General features: G+C 39.9%; 1 protein-coding gene across 4 annotated transcripts in view; it reads left to right on the forward strand.

Annotated features, from left to right (window-relative positions):
• Positions 1 to 17,046, forward strand: part of CLIP4 (CAP-Gly domain containing linker protein family member 4) — a 33,101-nt gene continuing 16,055 nt past the window's right edge. The window contains exons 1-10 of one of the 4 annotated variants that reach the window (XM_085054631.1): positions 1 to 97; positions 1,474 to 1,510; positions 3,673 to 3,734; positions 3,837 to 3,947; positions 4,321 to 4,467; positions 7,366 to 7,505; positions 8,340 to 8,433; positions 9,302 to 9,463; positions 12,646 to 12,764; positions 14,971 to 15,207. In XM_085054631.1, the coding sequence (XP_084910757.1) occupies positions 4,335 to 4,467; positions 7,366 to 7,505; positions 8,340 to 8,433; positions 9,302 to 9,463; positions 12,646 to 12,764; positions 14,971 to 15,207 (885 nt within the window). In that variant the 5' untranslated portion in view covers positions 1 to 97; positions 1,474 to 1,510; positions 3,673 to 3,734; positions 3,837 to 3,947; positions 4,321 to 4,334. Of the gene's footprint in view, positions 98 to 1,473; positions 1,511 to 3,672; positions 3,948 to 4,320; positions 4,468 to 7,365; positions 7,506 to 8,339; positions 8,434 to 9,301; positions 9,464 to 12,645; positions 12,765 to 14,970; positions 15,208 to 17,046 lie in introns of all 4 variants that reach the window. The other 3 variants (XM_085054628.1, XM_085054629.1, XM_085054630.1) reach the window with 3 other exon arrangements.

A 17,046-nucleotide genomic window follows, 5' to 3' on the forward strand; every position in this document is an offset into this window, starting at 1 on the left:
GGGCGTGGTCTCACCAGCGGTGGGCGTGGCCTGGGCCTCGCTCGGCTCGCTGGGCTGCGCTCGGCCCCGGCGGCGCGCTGCGCTCGGCCCGGAGCAGGTAGGGCTGGGGAGGGGCTGGTGCTTCCCGGCGCTTCCCGGCGCTCTCCCGGCATTTCCCTGCGCTTCCCGGCGCTTCCCGGCGTTCCCCTGGCGCTCCCCATCCTCCCTCGGCGCGCAGTGGGGGGCGGGGTGGCGGCGCAGGGACCGCCGCAGCGGGCGGGCCGCGGCCGGCCTGGCTCCCCCGCCTGGCTGCGGCACACGGGCCGGGGGACGGGACCGGCATCTCCGGGAGCAGCGCGGCTCCGGCAGGGCTGGCTGTGGTGCCGCCCCGTGTGAGCCGTGCTTGCCCGTGTGCTGGGAGGTGTCGCGGGGAGCTCTGAGCGAGCAGACAGGCTGCAGAGCGCGGGAGCTCAGCGCCCTGAAAGTTCAGCTTGTCAGAGCGCCTGTCCGGTGGAGGCCACACAGGTGGGGGTCTGGAGCATCGCTCTTATGAGGACAGGCTGCGGGAGCTGGGCCTGTGCAGTCCGGCGAAGAGAAGGCAGACGGGATCTCACTAATGCATATAAATATCTCGAGGGCAGGTGCCAAGGGGATGGTGCCAGACTCCTCTCAGTGTGCCCAGTGACAGGACGAGGAGCAGTGGCTGTAAATTAAAACACACGAAGTTCCACCTCGGCATGAGGCAGAACTTTACACTGAGGGAGGCAGAGCACTGGCACAGGCTGTGCAGGGAGGGCGTGGAGTGTCCCTGTCTGCAGACATTCAGACCCCACCTGGATGTGCTCCTGTGCCACCTGCTCCAGGTGACCCTGCCCGGGCAGGGGTTGGATGGGGTGATCTACAGAGGTCCCTTCCAGCCTTGACAATTTAGTGAATCTGTCATTCTTTGAGAACACTGCCATGTTGCAAGAAGGTCCTGCACACCACCCAAGTCTTGAGTGTACCTGCATGTGTGTAACATGGCTGCTGCTCATGCTGTAAATGTTCTGAAGTGGGCAAGTGCTGTATGTGCAAGAAACTTGTCCTCTGAACTTAATTCTTCTTGGACATGTTGAAGTACATGATAAGGAGTGCATTACACATGGCTGTTTCCAAAAATAGCATCATGTTTGTGACATGTTCAGCTGTCAAAGCCCAGCACAACTATATTATTGTCACTTGAAGTGCTTTAACATTTGCAAGTTTTTACAGGACTTGCAGGAAAGCTTTATATTTGTGCTTTATTACAAATTACGAACTGGAGTTCATTAAAAGTTGAATTCTCTATTGTAGAACTTTATATATATATGCGCAGAGCTACCATGCATTCCTGTGAAATGTGTGGATATTAGGAAACCTGTAGTTGCTCTTCAGTTTTGTCAAGAAAAGTGCATGTGCATCTGATTACTCTTTCAAGTTTTTTTTCCCCCTGATATTTCTGTTTTTCATTTTCAGATATAATTCAGTTGGAAGAACGTATGGCTGGCAAATAGTAAGTATGATACTCTCTGCTGTGCTAAAGCATGCTCGGTGGTAGTTTGGCAATGCTGGGAACAGAAAAATTCTATCTTTCATGTAATTTCTCTAATAGTTTCTGCTCTAAATTCTTCTTACTAATACAGGAAAGTCATTGCTCTTTTCAAAGGCCTGCCATTTAATTTCACCAGGACTTCTCCTCCTGATTCTGTATGACTTGGGTATTGTTAATATTCATGCAGTTTTGTTTTTGCTTTCAGCAGAAGTTATTATGAGGATGGTGTGCGTTTGCCTTTTCACTTTGTTTAAAATAGTTTTCAACCTTTTCCTTTCCAGATGTGTGTTTGTGTGATGTTAGCTAGCTGTGAAGTTCTCACACCTGAGCTGACAGCCTCTGGAGGAGGTCGTGGGTGCAGAACTGTGTGTGGTTCAGTGCTGTGTCGTGACATGAGGTGCAATCCTAGAGCCAGATGAAAACGCCAGAGTGTGGAGGTGTGCATGCTTAGGTTGGGGGTGTTGGCACTCCTGTGGACATGTGAATTCATTCTTTATGCAGTTGTGTCAGCATCTGCATTGTAGCCCTTGGATCTTCGTGTCACCTACCCGATAGCATGGGTTGTTTCCCTGCCTGCTTTGCTTTGGCAGAATACAGATTGTGCTCTTTTCTCTGGCCCTGCAGAATAAAAGATACCCTGGATACTTGCACAGGTTGTGTTCTGTTTGCTCTGCTCTCCAGTGAGCAGTAAATGGTCTTTCTTGTATTAATTTTGAAATGTCTCTGTTGATTTCAAGTTCCAAAAACTTATGTTGGGCTACTTTACAAAGTCTCACCTCTTTCTGTTACCATCTCCTCAATCAGGTCTGGCTACTTTTCATTGTGTTTCTTTTGTTTCCTCAGTGGTGTTACACTTGGAGGGCTGTGCAAAAAGCATTTAATTTCTTTTGTCTTTTTCCAGCTTAAGAGGCTCAGCTAATAAGTCTTCTGTACTCATGCATATTACTTGTCCCTTTTTGCATTTCGTGAGAGTGTCTGAGGTGCTGCCTGTGAGAAACTTGTGGATTCATGTGTTTTACAAAGCTTTGGTTTGTTTTGCCACAGCCTCTGAAGAAATATCAGATGGTAGCAGATTTATTTCACTGTTGCCCTTCAAAAGAAATTTAATGAGGTATTTGCAGCTTAAGAGACTTTCTGGTTCCTCACACAAGAAAGCTGTTGCTGTCATGTTTGTGACTGCTTTTAAGCCATTGAAATGTAAACTCTTTAACTTTTCCTGACTGTAAGAAAATATTAATTGAAATAATTAGGGATATTTTTGGCTTTGTTGATTAAAAGAACATGTAAGCCAATGCAATTTGATAATGCTGTGGAAAAAATAGCCCTGTGCTTCCCAGTGGCCTCCTCCTTGATCTTCATGCCAGAACGTGAATTTGTACAGCTGTATAAGACTAAGGAAATAAACTAGTTGGAAAAAAAGAGCATTTTTCATGTGGACCTTTTTTTCCAACTTGAGGACAAAGTGGGCTCTGTATGGTGTGCAAGAATATGAGGCTTTAATTTATTTACTTCAAGATTAGCACCTGTAAGTCACTTCTGAAATGCCTTTTATATTAATATGTAGATTATGTGAGGTCCCAAGTAGTGTGACGGATTTATTTGGTGAACTATTGAAGTAAATCTACTCATATAGCTTGTTGTGTGTTAGACACAAAAACCAATACAAGGATTTTTAAAATGTTTCTGATTTCATTGTGTATAGATTAAATGTAGTAAAAACAAACATTCCTTGAAGTTCCATGGGTTCTTTCTGTCAAGCAGACTGACTAAACAAATTCCTCAAAAAAGAGCACTGTATAGTAATCTGCAGAATAAAAATGTAGGTTGTTTAGTGGAAATGTTGCTTTTACCCCTACTGTTTAATAGTAATAATTCAAGATGCAGAATTTCAGTTTTTCACCTGTGAGATGTCATCTCTGATGGTGCAGTAGTGTCTATTTCTATTAAGAATAATGTTGGGTGTTTTTGTTATTAGTTAATGAGTTTGCCTGATAAAATGTCTTACAAGTGGTAGCCAGCTTTCCTCTGATCTTAGCCTGTGAAGCATAACTAGGATGTAACTTGGGCTGTTAGATTTTGCCCCTATAACCATACAACCCTTTAGTCTTTATTCTCTCTCCTAGATTGCTGTAAGGCCTGGGAAGTTGACTGGAAACAGCACGAGGGTGAAGGTTACAACACTGTGGTAAGTGTGCTATTTTAAAACATCGAGGAAGAAAGCTGGGAAAGGAGCTGATATGGAATCGTGAGTCCAGGAGTGAATCACTCAGTGATGAATTGTCTGCAGCTGTGTGTGGGAAGATGAAAGAGCTGAGAGGTTGGAAAGAGGAGGCAGCAGTAGCTGGTAGCATGTTCTTGCTCACGGTGAAGGGAGGGGAGATGTATGCAGAGTATGAGGGTAGGTACCTGATGCTTCATGTTTTCGTAAAGCAGTGAAACACACTAATCCATTTTTCCTCATTGTGTGTTTGCTAATTATAGCATTAATATTTTCTTTACTGCTCATGTGGAAAATTGGGGAGAAATGGGATGTTTTCCATTAATAATGTGCAAGTTTAGTGGTGGGAGTAAAAACTAGAAGTTGGCTAACCTTGGCACCATACTCTACTAGCTTTGTGAACTCACTAGTTTGTAAGAGTTTAATGGCAGTAATAGTTTGTGTCTGCAGAAAGTTAAGATTTTTAGTCTCATTGCACAGTATATCTTATTATGATAGAACCAATCCAAAGTATTTTAAATGAGGTTACTTACTAATTTCTTTCCTCCTAAAGTGGCTTTCTAGAAGATGACCATAGAGGATCTCCCAGAACCTTCCTTAGAAGGAGACTGCCTCATTGAAAGAGAACGGTTCTTATTCCCAAACTCTGAAACATCTGTTACTTTTTCTGTTGCTGCAGCACCAATGCCTTCGGACTGTGGTATGTACTGTAAACAGAATATAAATTCTTGATCAGCAAAGAATAAATTTGAATAATAAATTTTAAGAAAAGCTGCCAACTCTTAATTATTTTCAGAAGAAGTTTTCTTCTTGTTAAATGGATTCTCTGTTAAAAGAAATGAAACATGAAGACCCTTGCTTTTTCCATTTTTTTTGTTTGCATACACTATAAATGATATCTTTTCCTTCTTACAGTTCTGTGCATGTGTGGTTAGATGTTTGTATTTCTTTTGCATCTCAGTGTAGAATTGGATATTTTATTAAGATGTAAAATTGAAGTAAGGGAAGTTAATCTACATCACATTTAGAGTTACACTTTTTCTTCTGCTTTATGTAAACCTGGCCTAGAATAGGATATTTCTGTTGTAAGTGCACATGTTTGTGATGGTAAGGACTGTAAAGTCAGTGGTAGAAAATTATACCAAGTATCAGTGATCAGCTTTCAAAATGTTTGTTTTCAATAACAGTCTTCACATGTATAAATTATAATAAAATTTCTAACAGTGTGTAATATGTTAAAATGTCACTGTAGGTAAGGAGCTTCACTGAAAGCTACAATTACAATGCCTTTGAATGTTGCTGAAGATGTTAATAGCATTTATATACCTTAAAAATTACTGCCTTTGCCTCTGTGTTTCCCATGCATTGATTAGAGCAATTACCCATATTCAGGAAAAATAAATACATGTAATGTTCTGTCTTTGACAGACTCAGCATTCTCAAGACCCATTGTACAAGTTAGCTCAGGTTGGGAATGTAACTGTTCCATATGATATATTTTAGTACATGAATGTGTGTCTTTACATGGTTTAGCCCTGTTCTCACCACTTGTCTCTCCTAATCTACTCGAAGTACTGCCATGATTTATTCCATTCTGCCTTCTTATCCCTTAGATAAAGTTTCCATTTGCCTTATCGAAACATTTTTTTGTTGTGATATCTTCTAATAACCTTGTGGTCTCACTGCTATCTCTTCTACCTGGTCTCTGCCTACTCCTTAAATTTAAAAACTTCCTTTTATAGGAGATTGCTGTCAGCTGTGCAACAGCAATTACTGAATCTGGGTAAAGGAGGTTAAACCACAGCACAGAGAGATTCTCGGTCATTGCATTCAGTGCATTTATTTTTCCTTAATACAGTTGAGCACTGTAATTAATATTTGGGGGAGATAGAGGGGGAGAAAGTAATATTTTAAGGTATCTTGATGCCGATTGTCATGCTTTCATGGGATTCATTGTTTTAACAGATTTTCTGTAGCACTGCTTTGGTTTGCAAAGACCACAACTGATCACCTGTTAAGCACTTAGGGTGGTTGTTATTAATATTTGATATGGTCTCAGACTTTTGCCCTAGCATGCTGACTGTAGCAGTCTGCTAGAGTTGATTTCTGATAGATAATTCAGATCAGGTTTGTAGCTAGAAATCTTCCTGGCAGAGTAAGAACTGTGAATATCATGCAAGATCATTAATCTTGTTGTCTAGTTGTCTGCTTACTTCATAGCTTTCAGCTGCAGATCAACTGTGGTTTATGTGGAAGGTAAATATTAGTGGATAAATCAGTAGATGTGGAATGCATGGGATATAGGGAAAAAGAGACACACTTTGTGTAGTGCTGGGAGACAAGGGGTTTGGGGTTTTTTATATGCTATGTGCAAACAAAAACACATGTTAAATATCAGTGAAGTTGTCCTCCTTTTCCATTCTTGTTGAATCAAGGTGGTGCAGTTTGAGGAGCTCTAAATAGCCAGGAAGCAAGCTCTGTATGTGCTTTTATCTGTTAATCCAATCTAGAAATCAGGTATGCTGTTTTTGGGGAGAGGTTGGGATGATTCATGCAGGGCTGGTTTATACCATGCCATACACCCAGATGGCAGATGCTGTGTGCTGCTTAACCTGTCTGTCCTGTCTGAGAGCCGTGAATCTGCGATGGATGTGAGCTGACATTGCGCATTTATCCAAAACCTGTTTAAAAGGCAACTCCCTGACAGCTGCAGTGGGGGTAAAAGTTCAGTGTTTGCCACGATTCATTTGCTGATGGCAGTAGATTCTGCTTCCATTCCCTCTCCTCATAGCCATTCCTATCCAGATTCTTTCATATAATTTTCCAGAGTTGGAAGAAATTCCACAGATTTAAAACTGAGGATGTGTATATACATGCACACACACACCTGTGAGTAACATGACATATACTTTTATAAGGTGTTTTAGACACTTAATAGTTTAGGTTGCCTGAAAGAACATGAGGCTTGACATCTTCAAAAATGTAGGTTTTTTTTCTGATCTTGGTTTGGTGCCTTAATTTCTGAAGGTGTTTGTTACCTGCAGTTGCCACTAGCTGGGATCGAAGCATTCATGAAAAAACTGAAAATAGCGGAGGCCACAGAATGCCTTCCTGACCTGAGCATACGTTTGTATTTTGGTATGTTTTATGTAAATTGTGATGAAAGAAGGAAAGGACATGTTTTGTAGCATATGGAGAAATCATGTATGCACTTGATCCCTGAGAAATCAATAGGCTTTTCTGTGCTTGGGAGCAGCTTGGAATCTACAGCCTTTGCCTGGCTTGAACAGTAAACCCTTGTTAGCATAATCACTGAACATCTCTGTTACTCCTTGCCTAACCTCAAAATCACTGTTGCAGTACCATTGTATTGGTCACTGATTCACAGCTTTTTCAGAAGTATAAGGAAGACCTTAGGATTAAAGGAAAAATAGAGCAGATCTTAGAAAAAGAATGCTGAATTAATTCTGAAAATTGATTTTTCTGCTGTGATGAGCAGTGAAGTGACTCTTTCTGCTATTCTTTGCCTCTGAGCTTGAAAAACTAGATGCATGTTAAACATCAAGATTTTACATAAGGACTCTTTTTTTGTTGACAGAGTTTTCCTTCTTCGATCCCAATGATGCAGCATGTCAAGAAATACTCTTTGACCCCAAAACATCAGTTTCTGAATTGTTTGCTATCCTAAGGCAGTGGGTTCCACAGGTCCAGCAGAATATTGATATTATTGGGAATGAGGTGAGATGCAAATGAAGATCCTTGAATGCTCTCAATGTTAAATACTGTGTTGACAATGAATAAAACCAGTTCATTCAGAAGCAGAATTAATCATAAATGCAGAGACAGTTTGTGCCTTTTAACAAGTAGTGACCAGTCATGCCTTGTATTCCACATGTTGTCAGCTTTTATCTGGAAAAAAAAGATGATGGATGAAATTCAGTATATTTGCATAGATGGTATAAACAGTGTTTCCTCTCAAGGCAATTGTGTAGAAACCTTTCACCTTGGTGTTTTAGTGTCCTACTTAGAAGTAATCCCAGACTCCAGTATGTGAAGTTACCCTTGAAGCCTGACCTTAAAGGCAGTGTTACCAAGGCACAAAATGAATTTGTAGTAATCCCATCCTACTTTCTTATGTTTCTTCTGGATTACAGGCTTTTCTGGACAGGTGGGGAAGTGTAGTAAAGATTAAACCTACCATATTATAACTGGGGGCATCTTTTTGGGGGTGTGTGGGAGTGGGGTGGATAATTGTTGAGAGATCAAAGAACAAGGGGAGAGCTTCATAAATCATCTTCCTATGCAGTTAACTGCTTAACTTCTTAGCATGGGAAGTATATGTTAAAAGGAGCAATATAAAGAATCTTTAAAATCTGTAAATAATGAAGGTTAATCATAATGCTATTTATAACATTTGCATATGTTGCTCGGGTCTGCAGTTGGACTCTTTTCTGTCAGGCTTCTTTGTTACTAGCCACTGCAGTGAATCCAGGAGTCAATATATGTAAAATAACTTATTAGATACTACTGATGTCAGAGCTAAAATGTGTTTGTTTTCCACGTGCCTGTCAGATCATTAAAAGGGGTTGCAATGTGAATGACAGAGATGGACTGACTGATATGACCCTCCTGCATTACACTTGCAAATCAGGGGCTCATGGCATTGGTGAGTAAAAAAAATGTCATTGTAGATGTGAAAACCTAATTGATTCACATAAACTAATCCCACTGACTATTACATAATTTTTCCTTGCAGTAGATTTTTTATTTTAATGCTTGGTTTTCTCTCTTTTAGTGGCCATGAGCAATGAAGGTTCAGAAATGCAGCACAGTTATGGCTGTAGGGAACAAGCTGAGTTAGTAGTATAGATATTGCAAACAGTAATACCAGCTTAAACAGGTATTTCATGGAGCAAAGTCAGTTTCAGACTGAGGTGCAGATTGCAAGTTTGCTGTAGTTTTTGCTATAGTTTTCTATAGCAGAACATTTAGGTGACTGGCTTCTTGTTTTTTTTCCCCTGTTCATGTGAGAAGAGAACAATAAACTTTGTTTGCATTATTATGATCATAAATACTAGAAATGAGAGCACACACAACTCTGTTTGAGCACCCCTGTTAACTTTTCTGTGTTGTGTTACCTTTTGGTTGACCAAAACCTGCTTTTCCTCTGAGTTTGAGTGAGGTCTGGCATAGGTCATCATCCCTGGTGTTGGCAGATCTTTTAACATAAACTTCAGCATTGTCATGTGTAATTATTTTTCTTCTATCAGATATTAAATCTCCTAGGGTTTGATGGCTGACACATTACTTACATTAGAGAAAAACAGGTAGTGTTATTATACACTAGAGATTTCAGCCCTTTATGATAAAAAGCAAAGACTTCTGCATCCTAATCCTAAAAAGAAAGGCATAGTAATAGTTCTGCTGTGAGCTTGAAGGGCTTAATGTACATTTTGTTACACATAACATGTGTATGTTTTTTGAGGTCAAATAAATAAATCACTAATGCATGTTTTACAAAAATTACCCTGCAGGTGATGTTGAAACTGCTGTAAAATTTGCAACACAGCTTATTGAGTTGGGTGCTGACAGCAGCTTACGCAGCCGCTGGACAAATATGAATGCCTTGCATTATGCTGCCTACTTTGATGTTCCAGAACTGATCAGTGTTATTCTGAAAAATGCAAAGCCAAAAGGTAGGTGTTGTTACCTTTGTTTCATGTAGTTGTCCATATTTTGTAGACCCTAAGCTGGTGTATAGTGGTCATTAAGTGTGGGGTTTGTTTGTCCCTTATACATAAATAATTTCTTGCTCTTTTATTCAGCCTCGTTGGTTCATTTTTCTCTTAACCTGTTTTTAATGGTTTCCTGCACTGTTCCCATTGCTGATTTTTAAATTTGAGCTTTGTACAAGATGGCAAAGAGGTTTCAAATAGAATGGAAAACAAACAGGTTAATCTTAAGTTATTGGGAACTAAGATAATGTTTGCAGAAACCCAAAGATGTTTGGTTAGATAGAATCTATCTATTCTGGTAGATTCATATGGTTTTTAAGATTGCTTAAATATTGAGAAGTATGTTTGAAATGCTGGGAGAAGGGTAAAGGAGTGGTGGGGATTTGGCAATGGCATGTGGCAAACCTGTGGCTGAGGCAATTTTGACATGCTTGGTTTTCCCATTTCTCAACTATGCAGAAGGTCCTGTGTAAAGACAGTTTGACTTCAGTATTTGGCATAAATAGACAAGACCTTTTGGAATGATACTGTGAAGGATTGGTAATTGGACCCCTGTTAATACTAATGCAAATGGAAATACAGAAATGGTTCTGAACCAGAACTGTTTGTTTCTAATTTGGTCAGGACAGCAAAACCAGTAAGCAACTTTAATAATAAAGTTGTACAAATGTTAATTTGTTCTACTGAATATCCTTCTGATTGTGCCATTTTGCAAAAGGATTTTTTAGCTAGGGACTCTGTCTCTATGTTCTGAAAAGCTGGTAAGCTTTTGTAGTAACCAAGGCTTGCTTACCACATTTTGAATCTCCATGGAGGTAATTGTTAAGCAGTGCTGATACTGGTGTGACGAGCTTAGGAGGTGACAAGTGTGGGTTGGTAACAGAAGACAAAATCAGCCTGCACAGTAGTTAAGTCCACATTTCCATAGCCTGGTCTCCATAATTTGCATCAGCAGTTTAGGTCTCTTTTCAGACCTCATTTGTATTTGGTGTTCTCCTGTGCAGTTCCTACGGAAAGGGTGGGACTTTGCTCAGATTTCCAAGGAAACCACTCTGGTTAAACGTCTCTGCAGTTGGCAATTCTTGGATAAGCGGCTGATGGGATGTTTTTTATCTCAGGAAATGTATAAAATTATTTGCCCTGTGACATGAAAACAACGGGTGGTCTGAATTAATAGAATAATTTTAGCTCCATATTTCATCAGGCAGTTTGCAGAGAAGGAAGAACATACATAGGAGGCAAATGTACTTTGGATGGATCCACACTGAACTGGAGAAAAAATGGTTGATAATGTATAAATAACTTTTCAAGACAGTGGTGGGCTGACTCTGAGACCCATTGTGAAGCACATGTCCTTTTGATGTACTGCTAAACTATTTTCTTTATGACACTGCAATTAAATTTTTATACAGATTTACTCCTCAGTTGTTACAGGAGACATCTAGTTTGATCTTGGATTTTTAGAGGTTTTAAATATAAAAATTGTGTAATATTATCCTCTAGATAGTTTGTGGGTAGTTACCAGGTAACATCTGATATTTGCCTTTTTGTCACCTCTACTGTGCCCACTTAGATCAAAGCTGTAAGAGAACTGTTCAAAAATTCTAAGTGTGAACCTTGCAAGTGTGAGGAAGTCACACAGTCTAATTAACAAAAACCCCAAAACTACACATCAGTTGTTTTTTAATATAGGAGTAGATGCACCTGTTGCTGGCTCAGTAGCTGATGTTACTGACCCCTATTTCTGCAAATTGGTTCCTTTGTGTGCAGAAAGTATTTGGCTGTATTCCATGGAAGTTTTAATGGCACTGTACACCTCCTCAGCACCTGAGGCTGGTATTAATCTGGTAATGTCTTCTGACCTTTGGTGTATAAAGGGTGCATCTGCATATGTAGCTGTCATTATGACTGAGGCATGTGAATGCAGTCTTTTTTTCATGTTTGTGTTCAATCAGTGTAATTGCAAAATTGTTAAATTTTGATTGCAAATTGGTTACCTTTGATCTTTATAAAATTCACAGTCAATTTTTATTACTTATTAACATACTTATACAGACATATATGAATATGTATCTTCTGTTAAATATGTTGATGTTTTATTTGCCCCCCAAATGTTCATTTAGTGTAACTGTATAAGGATGTTGGTGGAGTTGGGAGATACTTCATTTATGGCATTGTGAGAAGGGCTGGTGTTTTTTAGGGCAGAGACGGATACTGGAAAATATGAGGAGACTGTACAGCCCTGAGGTGGAAAGTTTTATGTTCCTCACCGGTATTTCAAATTGGAACATTGTTGCTTATACTTGTGGTCTTTTGGTTTGTGTATTAAATCAGCTGGCATTTTTAATTAACACTTCTATACCTAATTGACTCAAAATTACTTCTCTCTTGTGTAATTAAAGAGAGGCGCCTCAGACCAAACAGACATTTAGACACCAATCTTCTAGAATAGTAATAACTTCACAGAAGATTGAAAGATACATTTGGAACAACTGATAGAAATATGTATTATGCTAAATCTCTTCCAGTCAAATGCAGTGTTCCATTTGCCAAATTATCAGTGTGATCAGTGTGAGACCCTTCAGAGGGCAATTCATTGAAAACGAAGAAATTATAACCATCAACAGCTCTTACTTAATTCTTGGTCATTAATAATTAAATCAATGTAAAGCAGATGTATAATCAGTTTTCCCTTGCCCTACTGCCTGCTCAAAAAGAAAAACAACTTGTTGAAGATGCATCTCATTTTAATGTCTGACGCCTTGAACCAATAAAATATAAATGTTTCTGAAACATTAAAACATTAATTTACTTGCAAACCTGAAGTTACTCACTTGTTAATCTTGGCACAGTAGATTGGGCATCCTGAGTAGCAGGAACTTAGCAGTTAAATCATCAGTATTATAAAATGAACCAAAGTACATGCTCATCTTCCAGGTTGGTTCGTGGTATGAATAAGCAGATGCAAATAAGGTTGATATTCTGTGTAGAATTACTTTTCATATGCATTTGGTACATAAATAATGGTGTCTCTGTATAAATGCTAACATAAACTGTAAAAATGAATGTCCTTGCAAGGAATCTGTAGGGTGAAATGTTCATGTAACAGACTTGCATACCTCACATGTGATGTTTAATTGCAGATGTGGATGCCACCTGTAGTGATTTTGACTTTGGAACAGCTTTGCATATTGCTGCATTTAACCTATGCACAGGAGCTGTCAAGTGTTTACTGGAACATGGAGCAAATCCTGCCTTTAGGGTAAGGAGTTAGGTTGTAGATTCACCAAAAGGGGAAAAAGGTACCTGGAAAAACGGAACAGTCTCTCCAGGATTTTGATTAGCTAAAAATGTGCTACATGGAGTGATAGTGCCTCAGAAAAAAAATATTTATAACTCATAGTGGATGATTTTGTATGCTTTGTCCTACTTGTGTGTTGAAGTTTGTATTTTTGGGTCACAGTCTAGTTCATTAGTTCAAATAACTTTCAAAAAGTTCTTCCTTTTGTTGTTTGAGCTTTTATTGATTAATACTTCTTTATGTCTTGCAACAAATGTCATGGCAGTAGGGGATCTGTTCAGAAATGGAGGAGTGCAATCTCTGCCCTCCAGAAATGCAGTGCTGTGCTAAGCCTGGTCTTGGCATGGGTCACTGATAATGCAGAAACATCACCTGCTCTGTTTAGCAACCTAATAATAGGCCTAAGTTAGAGTGTAAAGTGTTGCTATGTGTGTCTAGCCACAAATCTTGGGTTTTGATTGATTTTAGTGAGTTTTGTGTTTGTGTTTTTATTGGGTTTTTTTTTTTGTTTGGTTTGGTTTTTTGGGGGGGAAAGCTTGCAAGGTTTTTTTACAGTATCTCAATTCTCCATTTTGAAATGCAAGGGTTTTTTAAATGAGAAATCATAGATATGTTTTAAGGGTACTTAAAAGTCATTATTTAATGTAGTTTTTTTGGTGTGAAATCTGGAATATTATTGTTCATACAGTTCTTCCTGACAGTCCGTCTAGGTATAAAAATACTGGTTTTCTTCTTTGTCTTTAAATTCAGTGTGCATGTATGTGTCTCTGGCAGCTGTATGTTTAGGAGTCTGTTGTCACAGGGAACACTGCTTTGTAGTTGCACAACATTCTGAGCTGGCAGAGGCAGCTGTGCCCTTGAGAAGAGCAATCCTGCGTGTCCCCTGAGCTTCCAATTTGCCTTCTTGCCACTGCTCTGCCTTGTGTTGGCACAAAGATTTGCAGGCACCTGGTGGGCTGAATTGTGGGACTGATGTGACCAAAATAATCTCTGTGTGATGACTACAAACTCAAAACAAGCTCCACACTCAACCCAGCTATTTCCTGTTTTTAAGGTAGTGTGATTTTTACTTGCGGAGTGATTGGAGATTTTTAAGGAGTGGTAGGTGTTCCATTCTTCAAACCTGCAATAAAGTTTTGGCTAGGGACAGTGTGTAGAGTTTGATTATATGGAATAGCAGTGTAAATGCTTAGTAAGGATTATACTTTTCTAGCTTTGAGATTGATTGAGAGGGGACTTAGAAAACATTGAATTTCTAGTCTGTTTTTTGAGGAACCAAAGCAAATACAATCTTACTCTGCATCATTCCTTCTTTGAGCCTCTGGTAATGCCTGAGTCCAGGGGCTCAGCTGAGCCAAATTTGGAAGACTGAGATGAATATTTTTCTGCAAATGTTGTGAAAATGGACGGACAGCCAAAGATCCACACCAAAGGGTGCAGGTAGAACTGTCCCTGGAGCAGCCTGACAACACCTGCTGTCTGGGCAACTGGCCTGGAGTTGGTTAACTCCAGGGGAGCTGGTACTCCCAGCAACTTGTTCTGTCACGTAGGACATACAGGAAATTACAGTCACAGCTTTCTGAGAGTGGGATGTGTTTGGAAAGGACTCTGTCTTTAATTCATCTCTTGTAGGATAGTCTGTATCTAAATAAACCTGAACAGATTTATTCAAGTACTTATGTGAGCCATCATATTTGCATATTCTATATATGCAGCATACATTAATTCAATTCCCTCTTACATTTGGAGTAAGCCTCACCAAGGAGTAAGCTGTGTGCTGGGTAAAGACACATTCTTTGGGAGGAGTTGGTTTTTCAGTTTTGGCATTACAGACCAGAAGTCTCTCTTACTTTCCTAAATATATGCTCAGGTACACAGGTAGATACAGGTGTTCTGTTTCAGGTGTTCTGAGTCCTAATAATGTTTTTAAGTTTAAAAATGTTGGTTTCTTGTCATTTTCAAAAATGAAATGCTGTACATACTAGCTTGTCTATCTAAGGATGTTTTGGCATCCTTATTTGAAAATGTGGATGTCTTTATAGTTGTTTCTATTCTAGAAAAAATATCTAATAAAGAGGATTAAACACTTCATAAAATGCTATCATTTCACCTGATGAGATTTATCTTGTAACAGCATTGAATCCTGTGCTCTGTTATGTTTCTGCAGAATGACAAGGGGCAAATTCCGGCTGATGTGGTTCCTGATCCAGTAGATATGCCACTGGAAATGGCAGATGCAGCAGCCAGTGCAAAGGAAATCAAGCAGATACTGCTGGATGCAGTGCCTCTCTCGTGTGACATCTCCAAAACCACAATTCCAACCTACGATCACATCACAGGCAGGGCCATGCTTCTGTCACTTGGCCTGAAGCTGGGAGATCGTGTTGTTATTGCAGGACAGAAGGTATGGTCACCAACCCTCATAACTCCTGGAAAGTCCATTTCTTTACCCCTTTGGAGACACACCTCTAATTTGAGGGTCTAAAATGCTTTCTGGATGGTGTGACCTCTGGATGGCAGCAAGGAACTGGTTACAGAAAGTTATAAGCTGAAGAGTTGTGTGATCAAGTCATTATTATGAAAAGCAGTTTTGACAGGCATAGCCTGCATTTTGTGTCTGTAAATGATTTTTAACAGTCTCCTATAGTACATCAGCATGGCTCAGCTTTTATTAACGTTTTTGGTGTCACATCAAAGCAATGGTAAAATTCACAAATTACTTTGTGAGTTGCCCAGCTTTGTTAGGAGTGTGCAGTCATGAAGTACTCCTGATAGTTTCCAGAAGGCAGGGAAAAAACCCTTCAGTTCTGCTTAGCCTATGGTAACCCAATTTCACTGGTGCAATGCAGCTAAAATCTTTGAAGCAGTGCTGTGCCAACAGGGTTGTTATGTGGTTCTGTGGAAGTAGAAGGATGTAGCTAATGGAGGTCCAGCTCAAATGTGAATAGCTTTTCAGAAACTGCCATGATAGCCACGTTTCTAAAAATGTATTTTAAAACTGTAACATTGATATTGCATTCAGTATTCAGACTTTTTATTTGCTCTGATAGGAAGGGATCTAAAATGATTTAACAGTGCTAGAACGCTTTTAAAGAAATACCTTTTCCCTGGTAAATACTGAAAGCATTTCTGAGCAAAATTTCATGTTTGAATAGCTTTAGCTTTAATAGTTTTTCTAATATAAAAATTTTCTTAAAATTGGGTCAGGAAAAGTGAAGGAATCAGTAGCTATGCAGGAGGCATTTTAACTGAGGTATGTGCAGAAAGCCACTTATTGTTTAAAGACAGAAGTTTCTTTATCAGAAATCACAGTGACAGCAAGGGGAGATAATGTTAAGTGCAAGTTAACAGAGGCTTTAGAGACAGTGATGAAGTTAGTGCTCCTGTGTATCTTTCCTCTAAGTAAGGCCTGTAGAATGGTTTGTGCTGTAATGTGCTTACTGTGTATGGATAGAGCTGCCTGGGTTTGGTTGCTTTTATTCTTCTAATTAATTACGCTGTTGCAGTGTTTTTTAAGAAATTGTTGGAAGCTATTTTTGTGCTGCTAAAGACCGTCAGGGCTTTGCAGCTAGCTTGCTTTTCTTTAAGGGAGCCAAATCTGTTCTAGAGCAGGTGGGAAGAAGGAATGTGATTGTGCTTTTTGAACTTCCATTTCCATGCCAGCTTTCCTCCCTTCCTTCCTTTGTGTGTGAGGAGCTGTTCTTCAGTGCTCCCACATCCCTTCCCACCCCTTTTTCCATTTGCCTGAATGGAGAAGTTGTTCTCAGCCCTGCCTTCCCCTCCCCCTCGATACTCCTAAATGCCTGCAGGGTGGAGCAAAAGTGAAAACAGGATGATGAAAGTGGTGCCCTGTTTTTAACCTTCTCCTGGATCAGTTCTCATGTCTGGAATATGGACGCTGGGATGAGGGCACTTGGACCCAGCAGCATTTTTTGGAGCTATATTTACAAGTTCCTATTATCTTTCCTGCTTCTGCAGTCTCCTAATATGTCAGCTTTAATGAAGCTTGAAAGCCAAACACAGTAGATGCCAGAGGGAGAATGGATTCCTCTCTTGATTCCTACTGCGCCTGTCATTCCATTTGTCCTACAGGGTAGGAAGCTGTGTCAGCAGGTGTTTATGTGTACGTGATTTGGGGTCCCACAGCTCCTGCTCTGCTAGATTGAGTGTCCATTTGGATCACATCTGATGAAATGGGAGTGCAGGGAGATGAGCAGCTGGGAGAAAACTGCACTCCTGCTCT

Source organism: Lichenostomus cassidix, chromosome 3 (assembly GCF_008360975.1).
Source record: "Lichenostomus cassidix isolate B80296 chromosome 3, HeHo_3.0, whole genome shotgun sequence".
Lineage (NCBI taxonomy): Eukaryota > Metazoa > Chordata > Aves > Passeriformes > Meliphagidae > Lichenostomus > Lichenostomus cassidix.